The 14,743-nt window shown below is 45.6% G+C and overlaps 1 protein-coding gene across 1 annotated transcript; it reads right to left on the bottom strand.

The window, feature by feature from the left end:
* Positions 1-9,964: 9,964 nt before the first annotated feature.
* Positions 9,965-13,795, bottom strand: LOC116889343 (melanoma-associated antigen 10-like). The gene is made up of 4 exons (XM_032890458.1): positions 13,749-13,795; positions 12,331-12,424; positions 11,517-11,585; positions 9,965-11,183 (listed from the first exon to the last, which is right to left on the bottom strand). Exon 4 carries the CDS (start codon positions 11,119-11,121, stop codon positions 10,219-10,221), a length of 903 nt encoding a protein of 300 aa, XP_032746349.1. The 5' UTR covers positions 11,122-11,183; positions 11,517-11,585; positions 12,331-12,424; positions 13,749-13,795; the 3' UTR covers positions 9,965-10,218.
* Positions 13,796-14,743: the final 948 nt, after the last annotated feature.

Raw genomic sequence — 14,743 nt, 5'->3', positions numbered from 1 at the left:
GTGTTTGTGGTGTGGTGTGTGTGTGTGGTGTGTGTGTGTGTGGTGTGTGTGTGTGTGTGTGTATGTGTGGTGTGTGTGGTGTGTGTGGTGTGTGTTTGTGTGTGTGTGTTGTGTGGTGTGTGTGTGTGTGGTGTGTGTATGTGTCTTTGTGTGTTTGTGTGTGTGTGCATGTGTGTGTGTTGTGTGTGGTGTGTGTGTGTGGTGTGTGTTGGTGGTTGTGTGTGTATGTGTGTGTGGTGTTTGTGTGTGGTGTGTGTGTGTGTGTGTGTGTGTGTGTATGTGTGTGTGTGTTTGGTGTGTGTGTGTGTGTGTGTGTGTGTTGTGTGTGTGGTGTGTTTGTGTGGTGTGTGTGTGTGTATATGTGTGTGTATATGTGTCCATATGTGTGTGTATATGTGTGTGTTGGGAATGGTGTGTGTGTGTGGTATTTGTGTATGTATGGGTGTGTATATGTGTGGTGTGTGTATGTGTGTGTGTGTGGTGTGTGTGTATGTGTTTGTCTATGTGTGTTTATGTGTTTGTGGTGTGTATATATGTGTGTATGTGTGTATGGAGTGGCGTATGTGTGGTGCGTGTGGTTTGTGTGTGTGTGTTTGGTGTGTGTGAATTGTGCTGGTAGCCACTGTTTCACAGTCCTCAAAATATCATGTTATTTTATTTTTCTTGAGTAGTGCTCTAGGGTCACAAGGACTCTTAAGCAGTCCTAGAACCCTGGAATCCTGAAACAGGAAGTGACCCAGCTATTTGAGGTGCAGCCAAGTCACAGAGCAGGTAGCCTCAGGGCTACCATCAGGTTATTTGAGGACAGGGATTCTGGAATGTCTATATTCTAAACTGTTGGTACCATTGATAAATACTTGTAGTATGTGCCTCCATATAACTTCTGAGGCTACATAGTTTTGTGCTTATATATGAACTGGAAACTGTCTCAGATGAAGACTTTCACCTCCTGCTCTCTGAAACTATTATTAAGAGATGCTGACAACATCCCACAGCTGCAAACTGCTAGTTTGATACTTCATAGGAAGGGTGAGGTAGACTGTGGGAGGTAACCCTACTTAAGGTAAATGGTGCCTTCTATAATTGATCATTCTGGGCCCTTGGGTAGGCTTCCCCTGTCAAGGGTCAGACACTACCCTTCTGCTGGCATGTAGCAAACTCTTAACTGTTCACCTCTCTGAAGCATAATAAAAGGGATTAAGAGCACTTCATATCTAGCTCAGGATCAATTACAAGAGACGGGCCAATTCAATGTATTCCATGTGTCCTGAGATGTTGGAGGTCTCAACACTCACCTTGACAAATAACAACTGAACTGCTTCTCCTGATGATCCAAAGGTAGTTTCTTTAAGCCAAGAGCCTATTTCTGTGAAACAGAGGGAAGAGGATATGAGGTGAAGGAATGCAACTATGGCCCTTGGGTTTTCTCATAGCTGACAGGAGGGCAGGGAGGGAACAAATGCCAGGACCCCTTCAGTCCTCACCTTGAGTCCTGACACTCCTGAGATCTTCTCTCTGATGACTCCAGTCAAACTCCCCTTTACAAGATCTTTCAGCTCCCTGAGACCAGTAACCTGCAAACAAGATTGGGTGCTTAGGCTGATAGCCCTACCCAGCACTGTGGGAGTCAGGTATGTGAGAAGTATTTGTGGGGCCTGTGATAGGGGTTTCCTTGACTCAACCATTGGAGGTCCTTACTTGGACCATGCAAGATCCAGGAACCCATTTTTTAGTAAGGCCACCCACTCTGGTCAACATCCTCACCTTTTTGATATCTGAGGAGGTGTCACATCTCTTTACATCTGTAAGGGTTGTCCTGGAATGTTCACATGACCTGTGCTCATCTCTGCTGATTTTAGGGCTTTCTAATTCCACCTGAGGTTCATTCATCTGACTTGCGTCCTGACATCTTCCTTATGTCCAGATGACACAAGACCTCCTCTCTCCAAAGACTCCCACCTTCCTGCCTAAGGTAAAGTAAGCATGACCTTAGTGTCTCTGAGTGTTGGCCTCAGAATAAAACCAGGCAGTGCAGTCCCTTCTTTCTGCACTGTGAACACACATATAGTCCCCAGAGAGTCTATGTCCCTGAGATATGGCTAATCCTGGGACTCCTTTTCTCTGTTTACCACATGTGGTTCCCTCTGCCAAACTAACATCACCCCTAGAACCATAATCTTCACCTCCCTAGAGAAATCCACCACAAGTCAAGAAGTAAAAAAGGAGAGGTAGACATAGCATACATTATACCCAGAATCTCTCAGGCAACATTAAGAGGGTGGACAGTTATTATGGCATCCCTTGTTGGGGAGAGGATTGTACTTTTTTCCTCACCTTTAGTTCTAACCATGGTAACTCAAACTCACCTAGACTGCTTACAAATGCTGGATACCTCCTCTGGTAACCTTTACGTGGCTCTCTCTCTGCTGCTCTGATAATGTCCTTCAGTGGATACACTCACTGTCCTTGGAGAAAAGAGAGAAGAGACACTGAAGCATATCTGTATGACAGTGGGTAGGGGCTCCCAAAGCTTATGAGCACAGGACAGTCATCAATAGCAATGCTTTGGAGGATTATGGGGACTATCTAAGGTGTGCTATCCTCAGTGAACCCTAGATGTTACTTTGACTGCTGATTTATATATCCTAGGACATCATTTTCTATGGACCCCAGAAAAGGTTCTGACCTTATATCTACCAAGAACAAAGTAGGCCCTCCCCTGATTAGTCTAGCTACATGTAGTAGAGTACTATTTATTTATGGGTATACAACTGGTTATCTAATGGGGACATCTCTTCCATTTACCCACAGGGTCTTACTATATCACTTCATGAAGTCTGGACCCGCTCTACTCCAACTGTCTCCAAAAATTGATCTAAATCAGAGACCCTTTGGAGGATAGAGGCTAACTCCTATTGGGTGCAGAATGCACAATGGAGAAACAGATTTGGGGTTCCTCCACCTAGGCATAAAATCTCACTTTGATTCCAAGAGTACCTGGAGAGGACCGGAAGTCCCACACCCGGTGATCCCGGCCTGCAGCAGCTCTCTGCTCCCAAAACCCGTGGGAGAGAGACCTCACCGCCTGGTCAGGTGGGCACTCCTGAGGCTGCAGAGCAGAAGAGACGACCAACACTGCCCACCCCTGCCCACATCCCTGGCCCAAGAGGAAACTGTATAAGGCCTCTGGGCTCCCTTGGGAGAGGGCCCAGGAGAGGCAGGAGCCCTGCCTGAGACACCGCCGGAACCTGAAGGAAACAGACCGGATAAACAGTTCTCTGCACCCAAATCCCATGGGAGGGAGAGCTAAACCTTCAGAGAGGCAGACACGCCTGCGAAACCAGAAGAGACTGCTCTCTGCACACATTGCTGATTCCAGAGGAAAACCCCGGAGGCCATCTGGAACCCTGGTGCACGGAGGCTCCCGGAAGGCGGCATGAATCTTCCTGGTTGCTGCCACCTCAGAGAGCCCTGTGGGCAGCACCCATGACGAACTTGAACCTCGGGACCACAGGTAAGACCAACTTTTCTGCTGCAAGTGACCTGCCTGGTGAACTCAAGACACAGGCCCACAGGAACAGCTGAAGACCTGTAGAGGGGAAAAACTACACTCACAAAAGCAGAACACTCTGTCCCCATAACTGGCTGAAAGAAAACAGTAAAACAGGTCTACAGCACTCCTGACACACAGGCTTATAGGACAGTCTAGCCACTGTCAGAAATAGCAGAACAAAGTAACACTAGAGATAATCTGATGGCGAGAGGCAAGCGCAGGAACAAAAGCAACAGAAACCAAGACTACATGGCATCATCGGAGCCCAATTCTCCCACCAAACCAAACATGGAATATCCAAACACACCAGAAAAGCAAGATCTAGTTTCAAAATCATATTTGATCATGATGCTGGAGGACTTCAAGAAAGACGTGAAGAACTCCCTTAGAGAACAAGTAGAAGCCTACAGAGAGAATCATAAAAATCCCTGAAAATTCCAGGAAAACACAATCAAACAGTTGAAGGAATTAAAAAATGGAAATAAAGCAATCAAGAAAGAACACATGAAATAACCCTGGATATAGAAAACCAAAAGAAGAGACAAGGAGCTGTAGATACAAGCTTCACCAACAGAATACAAGAGATGGAAGAGAGAATCTCAGGAGCAGAAGATTCCATAGAAATCATTGACTCAACTGTCAAAGATAATGTAAAACGGAAAAAGCTACTGGTCCAAAACATACAGGAAATCCAGGACTCAATGAGAAGATCAAACCTAAGGATAATAGGTATAGAAGAGAGTGAAGACTCCCAGCTCAAAGGACCAGTAAATATCTTCAACAAAATCATAGAAGAAAACTTCCCTAACCTAAAAAAAAGAGATACCCATAGGCATACAAGAAGCCTACAGAACTCCAAATAGATTGGACCAGAAAAAAACACCTCCGTCACATAATAGTCAAAACACCAAACGCACAAAATAAAGAAAGAATATTAAAAAACAGTAAGGAAAAAGGTCAAGTAACATATAAAAGGCAGACCTATCAGAATCACACCAGACTTCTACCAGAAACTATGAAGGTCAGAAGATCCTGGACTGATGTCATACAGACCCTAAGAGAACACAAATGCCAGCCCAGGCTACTGTATCTTGCAAAACTCTCAATTAACATAGATGGAGAAACCAAGATATTCCATGACAAAACCAAATTTACACAATATCTTTCTACAAATCCAGCACTACAAAGGATAATAAATGGTAAAGCCCAACATAAGGAGGCAAGCTATACCCTAGAAGAAGCAAGAAACTAATCATCTTGGCAACAAAACAAAGAGAAGAAAAGCACACAAACATAACCTCACATCCAAATATGAATATAACAGGAAGCAATAATCACTATTCCTTAAAGTCTCTCAACATCAATGGCCTCAACTCCCCAATAAAAAGACATAGATTAACAAACTGGATACGCAACAAGGACCCTGCATTCTGCTGCCTACAGGAAACACACCTCAGTGACAAAGACAGACACTACCTCAGAGTGAAAGGCTGGGAAACAACTTTCCAAGCAAATGGTCGGAAGAAGCAAGCTGGAGTAGCCATTCTAATATCAAATAAAGTCAATTTTCAACTAAAATTCATCAAAAAAGATAAGGAAGGACACTTTATATTCATCAAGGAAAAATCCACCAAGATGAACTCTCAATCCTAAATATCTATGCCCCAAATACAAGGGCACCTACATACGTAAAAGAAACCTTACTAAAGCTCAAAACACACATTGCACCTCACACAATAATAGTAGGAGATTTCAACACCCCACTCTCATCAATGGACAGATCATTGGAAACAGAAATTAAACAGAGGCGTAGACAGACTAAGAGAAGTCATATGAGCCAAATGGACTTAACAGATATTTATAGAACATTCTATCCTAAAGTAAAAAAGGATATACCTTCTTCTTAGCTCCTCATGGTACTTTCTCCAAAATTGACCATATAATTGGTCAAAAAACGGGCCTCAACAGGTACAGAAAGATAGAAATAATCCCATGCGTGCTATCGGACCACCACGGCCTAAAGCTGGTCTTCAATAACAATAAGGGAAGAATGCTCACATATATGTGGAAATTGAACAATGCTCTACTCAATGATAACCTGGTCAAGGAAGAAATAAAGAAAGAAATTAAAAACTTTTTAGAATTTAATGAAAATGAAGGTACAACATACCCAAACTTATGGGACACAATGGAAGCTGTGCTAAGAGGAAAACTCATAGCGCTGAGTGCCTGCAGAAAGAAACAGGAAAGAGCATATTTCAGCAGCTTGACAACACACCTAAAAGCTCTAGAACAAAAAGAAGCAAATACACCCAGGAGGAGTAGAAGGCAGGAAATAATCAAACTCAGAGCTGAAATCAGCCAAGTAGAAACAAAAAGGACCATAGAAAGAATCAACAGAACCAAAAGTTGGTTCTTTGAGAAAATCTACAAGATAGATAAACCCTTAGCCAGACTAACGAGAGGACACAGAGAGTGTGTCCAAGTTAACAAAATCAGAAATGAAAAGGGAGACATAACTACAGATTCAGAGGAAATTCAAAAAATCATAAGATCTTACTACAAAAGCCTATATTCAACAAAACTTGAAAATCTGCAGGAAATGGACAATTTCCTAGACAGATACCAGGTACCGAAGTTAAATCAGGAACAGATAAACCAGTTAAAGAACCCCATAACTCCTAAGGAAATAGAAGCAGTCATTAAATTTCTTCCCAACTGGGAAAGGGAATAACATTCGAAATGTAAATAAGAAATACTGAAGTTATTAAAAAAAAAAAAAGACAACAATGCCAACCAACCAGAGCTCCCAGGGACTAAACCACTACTCAGACTGTACATGGACTGACCCATAACTCCAACTGCATATGTAGCAGAGGATGGCCTTGCTGGGGCACCAGTGGAAGGGGAAGGCCTTGGTCCTGCCAAGGTTGGGGACACAGTGCAGGGAAATGTCGGAGTTGTGGTAAGGAGAGGTGGTTGGGGAGGGGAACACCCTTATCAAAGAGTACAGGGAGGGGATATGGGGCTTATGGACAGGAAACCGGGAAAGGGAATAACATTTGAAATGTAAATAAAGAAATATATCTAATAAAAATATCTTAGAAGCTAAAGGTATTATAAGAACACTACTTATTTGAAAACCTTAAATAAAATTTTCTTACCTGAAAAAAAAATAGAAAATATGGTACATCTACACAGAGGAATACTATTCAGCTATTAAAAAATGAAGACATTATTTTGCAGATAAATGAATGAACCTGAAAATATCATCCTGAGTGAAGTAACCCAGACACAAAGGACATGTAAGCTATGCACTCACTTGTTAGTGATATTAGATATAAGGTACAGGTTAACTGTGCTATAGTCAAGAGACCCAAAGAAACCAAGTAACAATGAGGGCCTATGGGAGGATGCTTGAATCTTCCTCATAAGAAGAAATGAAATAGTTATGGGAGGTGGAGGGAGGAAGGGAAATTGATGGGAGGGGGATGGGAAGGGGGATGGAGTGGGGGAATCACAAATAGGGAGAGCATGAGAAAGAATAGTAGTTGGTGGCGGGGGGCGGGGGCGGGCGATTGCTAGGACATGCCAGAAACCTGGCATGGAGGGAACCCTTGGGGTCTTTGGGAGAAACTCTAGCTGAGACTCTTAGCATTAGGGAATATAGATTCTGAAGTGTCCACTTCCTGCAGCCAGGAAGGACTCCCAGTGTAAGCATAAGGACAGCAACCCATGCACAATACATTCAACTCAAATGTCCTCCCTACTAGATGGGCAGGGACAAAGAACAGAGACGAAAGAATAGCCAACCAAAGTGATTGCCCCAAATTGAGACCCATCCATGGGCAAGCACCATTCCCCTTGACACTACTAATGATACTCTGCTATATTTGCAGACAGGAGCCTAGCATAACTCTCCTCTTACAGATTCCACCCAGCAGCCATTGGAAAGCGATGCAGAGACCCATTGCCAAACATTAGATAGAGCTCAAGGAGTCTTATGGAAGAGTTGGGGGAAGGATTAGGAGACTGAAAGCAGGTAGGGGCTCCAGGGGAAGAACAACAGAATCCACTTACCTAGGCCCTTGGGGGCTCCCAGAGACAGAACTGTTATGATATATAAAGGAGTATAATAAGGTGGCAGCGGGAACATCTGGCAGGCCCTGCCAAGGTTTCCCTCTGAGGAATCACACCATGTGACAGGCCTAGTATACAAAACATTTATTAAGGGGAAGGAAGTGTGGACCTGGGAAGTAGTAGAAGCAGAGAAAGGGGATGGAGAAGGACAAAAAGAGAAGAGAGGAAGAGAGAGGCCGACCAGGAACCTATGAGAGAAAAAGAGAGTGGAAAAAGAAGGAAGCAGGGCTGGGATAGCAAGCAGTTCTCTTTATATTCACTTGCTGGCACTTGGAGGGCCAGGATCCAAGCTGTTGCTAGGTAGCTGTTGGGCAAAGCCTAGCAGAATTGTCTATAAGCCAATATCCCTCCATTTTTTGTTTAATTAGAAATGAGGAATTGGGAAGGGTTGACGGTGGAGCAGGACTGAGGAAGTCCTGTTCTTTAATTACTTCCTGCTGACATTGGGGCAACATTCTCTTTGGGGAAACCTAAGAAAATTGGGATGCTGGTCAAGTCCTGGGTGAGATGCCTTTTTCATTGCTGTCCAGGCTCTGTGGACCATCTGTAGGCCCAGAAGGGGCATCTGTGACCGGAGCACCTGTGGGTAGCTTCTTTGGAGTTGTCCTGGATGCAGATTCTGAGTACACACCCAGGCTTGGCAGAATGCTGAAACACACATATACATATTAGAGGTAGAAAGTAAAAGTTAAATAGGTTCAGAGAGAGCCTTTTGCTTAGGTATACATTTGAAACCTTTAGCCCCTGGTCTTGGTGGTTGGGGAGGGGAGTCCCCAAACCAGGAAAGGGGAGGAATCTCACCCTCTAGAATAGGCAACAGGTAGGGAACTTAGGCTATTGAACGGCAGAAGTACTTATCTGGCATGGAATCCACTTGACCCATGAGAGGTAGATCCAAGTGGGTTTCCTGAAGCTTACAAGAATCTTTTTCAGTTTACCAAAAAGATTTTCAGCATGTTTAAATTGTAGTCTGTATTGAAATACATAATGTAGGAAAAGGTAGTAGATGGCAGATTTTGTCATAGTAGAGGCTTGGTAAACAATTTTGTTAAAAATATGAGCACTCCTTAAGGTGAGCTCAGGAAAGACAGACACTTTCTATGGAGCAGAAGGAGAAAGAGGGCAGCAGCAGAAACAATTGAAATTCTGCCATCACAAGGGGAAAGGAAGAATCAACCTGAAATATGTCCTCTGGCATGCCCCACAAACACCCAGGCGTGCACTCATGCACCCTCACACTCAGACACATGCACAAAGGATTTTTTAACTGCAATCTATCTGGGGCTCTTGCAGAGGAGATTCAGTTCCAGTGGACATTAGCAACACCATTAACTCTGGCACCCTTTGTCCTCTGGGGACACCAGGGTCCATGTGGTATACTTCACATGCTGGCAAAACACTAATACAACAGTGCACAACACTGCACAACAATACAAACAGTGATGTTGGTAGTTGGCTGTGTCTCTCCTGGGCGGGAAGGCAGAAGAGGACCTCCGAAGTGCTAAGGTTTACATTCCTATGATCCTACCCTATGTGTGAGGAATCCCTTATACTGAGGGTGGGACAAAACCATGTTGCACACGTGTTTTGTTCATCTGTAACTCTAGCACCAGGACAAGGATTCTTCTCTGCATGCTGTGGTAGTGATACAACTTTCCTGACCATGTATATTATTCACCTATTCAGTCACTGTGTGACACCCCAGCCTGGGTCCTCCATGTCACCAGCATTGACAGCTCAGAGTAGTTTCCCCTTCTCTCAGCCCTGACTCATTCACACCTCCCAAGGACCTAGTCCTGGCTAAATATTTCTAAGAGCTATAACTGCCTTAGTTTATGCCACTGACAAGAGACTACTGACCCCAGGGGACCCCTCTGCAGCCTTCCTGTACTTATATTTATGATAGAAAAGAAATTCTCACTTGTCTTGCTCACAGGGCTGTTGCAATTGAACTTCACCTTTTCACAGTAAAGGATGGATAAGCCTTTTCTGCAGTCTCCCTGCCAACACAGGACCTCCCACAGAGCAGCTGGTGCTCAGTGAAGGCCTGGGAAAGAGATTGTGTTCACCTTACATTAGCTTTCATTTTAATTAGCTAACCAGAACAGGAGACTAAAACTAATACAACAATCAAAATAATTTTATCTAGTTCTCAGGAAAATGCCTGGGTAGTTCCTATTATAACGCCACAGTGTCTTGAAGTATATTAGAAATTAGACATAAGTCATTCTCACTTGTAAAATAATAAAATAATGAAGCAACAAAGGTAAGTGCGTTATTGGTGACATTTATGAACTTAAAACTGTCCACTTAATGAGCCTTGCAGTAAAAGTAGCAACAAGTTGTAACAAGAAACCCCGAGTCACAGTACAGGAAGAATGGAATGGTTCACAGTCCCCTCTTTCCTGCTCTCAAATGAGGGTACAGTACGAAGATGCTGCCTGACCTGATGTTGGATGGGAACGGCCAGTATACTAGAATGTGTGCTAGTCAGAGCATAGTACCATCTGCTGGGTGAACCTGGCCTAGGCCCTCTCTATTTCATCTTTCAAAGCCTCTGCATACCTAGTGGGGTAGGATCTGGGATCCTGTTTAACGATGCTGGCAAAGAACTTCAATAGTTTCATTTTGGTGGTTTCAGCATGTGCTCTCGGGCCCCAGAGATATTCTTTGGCAGGAGGATCACTGTCTGCCACCTGTCTGCATTCTAGATACCCCTCCTGCACAAAATGCTCAGTAATGAGGACCCCAGGGTCCCCATACACGAAATGATCTCTCCCTGCATACAGCCCCACGTTGTTCAGTATACGCCACAACGCCTGCTCACTGGCGCAATTGTCCTCTATGAAGATGATGCATAGCACGATGATTAGTAAGCCTATCTTGGGTACGCCTGGGAAACCATGCTGCATCCCATCGTAGGTGAGCCCAAGGGCATGGACAAAAGAGTAGGAGTGGACATGGGGGTTTCTTTCCACTATCTCAAGGCCAAATGTCAGCCTCAAGCAGTCAGATGCCTTAGCAAAGATCACAGGGAAGTGCTCCTCATAACCTCGGATGACCGTATACATAATCTCTGCCTTACATGTCTGCTGCTTTCTCCTGTACTTAAGGAGCAAGAACAGAATCACATCGATTACTTTACTATTGAGCATATCCTGTCTAGAGGAGTCAGGGCCAAATGCTTCTCCTACTTGGCCGCCAGGGGCCCCAACAGATGGTACTTCTGCAGGGGAGTTTATGGCAGCAGAGAATTCGGAAGTTCTCTGAGCACTCTGGGAAGAATCTAGACCATTCTCTGAGGTGGTGGCAACGGTCTCTATTTCTGCCTCAACTCTGGGGGCCTGGTCACCCTCCAGATCCTTTGTCTCTCTTTCAAACTGAGTGCTGTCCAGGTCGGCATTCTGGCTGTTCTCGGGAGGATCCATGTTGGGTTTCTTTGGAAACAGAAGCAGGAAAATGTGCAGCTGACAGGGATGAACGCACAGGCCTGAGGGAGAAAGGAAAAAAGTGAGTGGACTCTGAAAGTTGTCCCTTGGGCAGCTCACAAAATCCCATGGTACAGGATTTTGCTTAGGGGTTGCTCTAAGACCAAGGGACAAAGTTCCTGAATGTACCTCTGATGGCCTCAAGGAAGAATAGACATGGCATCCCCTGTGCGTGCCTCCTCTTATTCTCAGAGCAAATTTCTGTGTCTCTGAGGTGAAGCAGAAGGCAGTGAGGGCAATTCCCATCTCCTAGTAGCTGTTCAGGGGTCACTTAGAGGTAGCCAATTTCAGTGTGGTTCATTTGTGTTACAACAGTACAACAGCCCAATTCTCACCTTGAAGAATGGTTAGGTCAACCGGTTCCACGTGCTTTTACTGTCCAGGTTCTTATAGCAAGAGGCTTTCTGTGAGAAAGGCAGAACACAGGAGAGGGGAAGGAATTCACCCCAAATGCCTTCGTTTTTTCCCACAGCCCTTCGAAGGCGGGGTAGGTAGGAGGACTCTGCATGGAGGAAGGACTCTCAACCTCACCATGTGTCCTCCACCTGAAGCAGGCCTGTCAGCCCCTTGCCTGCCTGGAACCTGGGCAGGAACCTCAGACTGACAGGCCTGCTCTGGACTGTTTGTGTGACAGTGCCTCGAGAAAGTGTCTTGAGGAGCCACTGTCTGTGCTTTGGAGTGGAGTTTCCTTCACTCGAGCCCTGGGATCCTCTCCTGAAACTTCCCAGGTGCCTACTAAGCCAAGAACTAGGTTCAAAGCAGGACTCCCACTCTGGTGAAGTTCTATCCTCTGAGATCCTGTAATCCTGTCAGGAGAACTGAGCCTGTAACAGAGTCCATCATCCCCTCCGGCTCTGCAGTGATGCCACCTGTCCCGGCTCATTTCTTCTGAGATAAGAGTTCCCAAAGTCCACCTGAGTGGCATCTAGCTTCCATCTTGAGATCCTGCTTTCCATGCAAGGCATGGGCAGCACCCACCTCCCCCCCACCCCACCCCACCCCACCCCACCCCACCCACCTCTGCCACCCCTGCTCCCCCCACCCACTCAGGGCTCCACAGGCATTGGAACAGGGGCACACATGCTTTATGAAGTCTTCTGTTTGGGGAACGAGGCCCTCTTCACATGTTCATGTTCAACCATGGATTACCTGGATTCCTGGTCAACACTGATACCTCCTCTGACACAGATGACAGGCACACTCTGGGTTCCACTTGTACTGCAGGTTTGACAGGTTCACATCTCTGAGAAAGAAGAGAGAAGTCAAGATTTATTGCCTCTGGATCTACCTGGGCATGGGCTTCATGAGACTGGCATAAGGGACAAGGCCCCGCATTTTCTTGCAGATTCTGAAGATTTTCTTTCACTTGATTCCCACACACCTCATTCAGACCCTCAGTTCTATTTCTCAGGCCAAGCCACCTCTGAACATCAACTTACACTGAAACCACAAGTCACAGATGGCATTATTGGTCTACAGTGGACACCCACTAACATTCTGTGCTGCAGACCTGGAACCTTTCTGCATGGCTTTTATCAGAGGTTTGATTGCCCCTCTTTGGTTGTCCTGGTTCCTTAGCCCTACGTCTGAGGATAGTCCCAGGATAAATACTCTTCCTCATTCTCACACCACAGTCTGAAGCAAAAGCACCGTGGGACAGTTCTGACTCCTCAAGGCATCCATCCCAGGATACAGAGGCCCATGTGTGCTCTCAATGGCAAGGATGCTATTATATTTTAAATTGGGCCATACTAGGTGTCAGGCTGCATTAATTCAGAACCCACTAGCTGTCTGCCACCTTTCCTCTGAGAGACTGGCCCTCCCCTCCCGGAACTTCTTTTGTATGTAAAAGAATGGGAAGGGGCTTATCCCAGCAAGTCAACACTTAGGCATCCTATAAGCAGCAATAACCTAAAGCCTTGGCTCCCACACTGTCAAATCCTAGGAGATGGATGTGGAAGCCTGAGGAAGGGTTAATACCTCAAGTTAGCCTAGGTTTTGTTTCTTTAGCTGCCAAAAGGACACAATGTAGCTTGATTGTTCCAGTCTATCTGTCTGGTGTCTGGCTTGGGGCCTCTAGGCTTTCTGAAACCGGAAAATGTTCCCATGCCTGAGCCTTAGGTGAGGGTGTGGTATAGGCCTATTCTCTAAAGTACATAGTAATGGGGATACCATTCGGCTGTGTCCTAGATAGAATGGGGCTTCTACTGTCCTCAAATACTATGAATGCAAAGCGACTGTTATGGATAACCTAAATTCTAAAACTCACTCCTTTTTGTCTCTATAGTAGCTGGCTAGGCAATGGGCTGATTCAGGCAAACGGGCCTGTTTGGTGCTGTGTTCTCCCGCTCATTACAGCTAAAACACTGTGAGACCCTCTCAGTAGAATGTGTCTATCTGGATCCCATGGCCATTGGACCTGTGAAATTGGCTCCCAGCAAGGCACTTATGCTAACTATCAAGTCCCTCTTAGTGACATATTAACCAGTATCAACACTGGAGTATTCTATCCTAAAACCAACATTCCATCCCGAAAAAGGCCTTCAAACAACCTTAAAAACACTCACTAGGACTCAGAAAGCGCAGCGGCAAAACCGGCAGCCTGATAGTCACGTCACACGTCGCAAAATGGCTGCTTCTAACCGCCAGCCCAAGTCCCCGGATGCAAGAACGCTCACGTCACAAAGTGGCTCTGAGAATCTCAATTTCCTGGATGCAGGAAGAGACCCACCCCACACCCCCCACCCCCCGCGCAGCGCGCGCGTGTGCCATGGCTGTCAGACCTGTGAAATTGGCTCCTAGCAAGGCGCTTATGACAACTATCAAGTCCCTTTTAGTGGCACCTTAGCCAGTATCAACACTGGACTATCCACTCCTAAAACCTACCAACATTCTATCCCGAAAAGGGCCTTCAAACAACCCTAAACACTCGCCTGGACTCAGAAAGCGCGCACCCTGATAGTCACGGTGCTGCTTCTATCTGCCAGCTCAAGTCCCCGGATGTAGGAATGCCCAAGGTGGCTCTGAGAACCTCAACTTCCTGGATTCAGGATGAGCGGCCTGGCTGTTTCCTTTCAGGTACTTCACAAAATGGCTCCAAGGCCCCCAAGTTCCCAGATATCTTTATGGACATGGATTCTATCATAGATGATGAAGCAGAGGCTTGAGGGGGCTTATTCCCACATTCACGCTCAACTTTGCTGTAGGATCCTCAATAAGATACAAACTAGCTGACTCTTAGCTTGGGCTCTGAGGCTCTGATTTGCAAATTGACCAAGAAAGTCACTTGTCCCTCCTCTCTGGGAACCTCTAAGATAGATCCATGGGCTGATTTCCACCCCTACAGACTAGAGGGAAGGGAAGGGGTTGTTTCCACAAGACCACATTTGGGGAAGCACACTCCACACTGACTGAACTATATATTCTTGGGGTCCCTCTAACCATAGCCAAGCTTCTACAGTCCACGCTATGTGGGCAGGCTTCCTTCCAGGGAAAGCCTAAACATAGTGCCTTCCAGAGTGCCTAGTCAGGGAAGTGTAATGTGGACTCCACTTGTTTATAG

The sequence above is a fragment of the Rattus rattus genome, chromosome X, assembly GCF_011064425.1.
Source record: "Rattus rattus isolate New Zealand chromosome X, Rrattus_CSIRO_v1, whole genome shotgun sequence".
NCBI lineage: Eukaryota > Metazoa > Chordata > Mammalia > Rodentia > Muridae > Rattus > Rattus rattus.
This window is presented reverse-complemented; position numbering and strand designations above follow the sequence as displayed.

Excerpts from the sequence above, each read along its gene's own strand:
- LOC116889343 (XM_032890458.1), bottom strand. The coding sequence starts at position 11,121 with ATGGATCCTCCCGAGAACAGCCAGAATGCCGACCTGGACAGCACTCAG.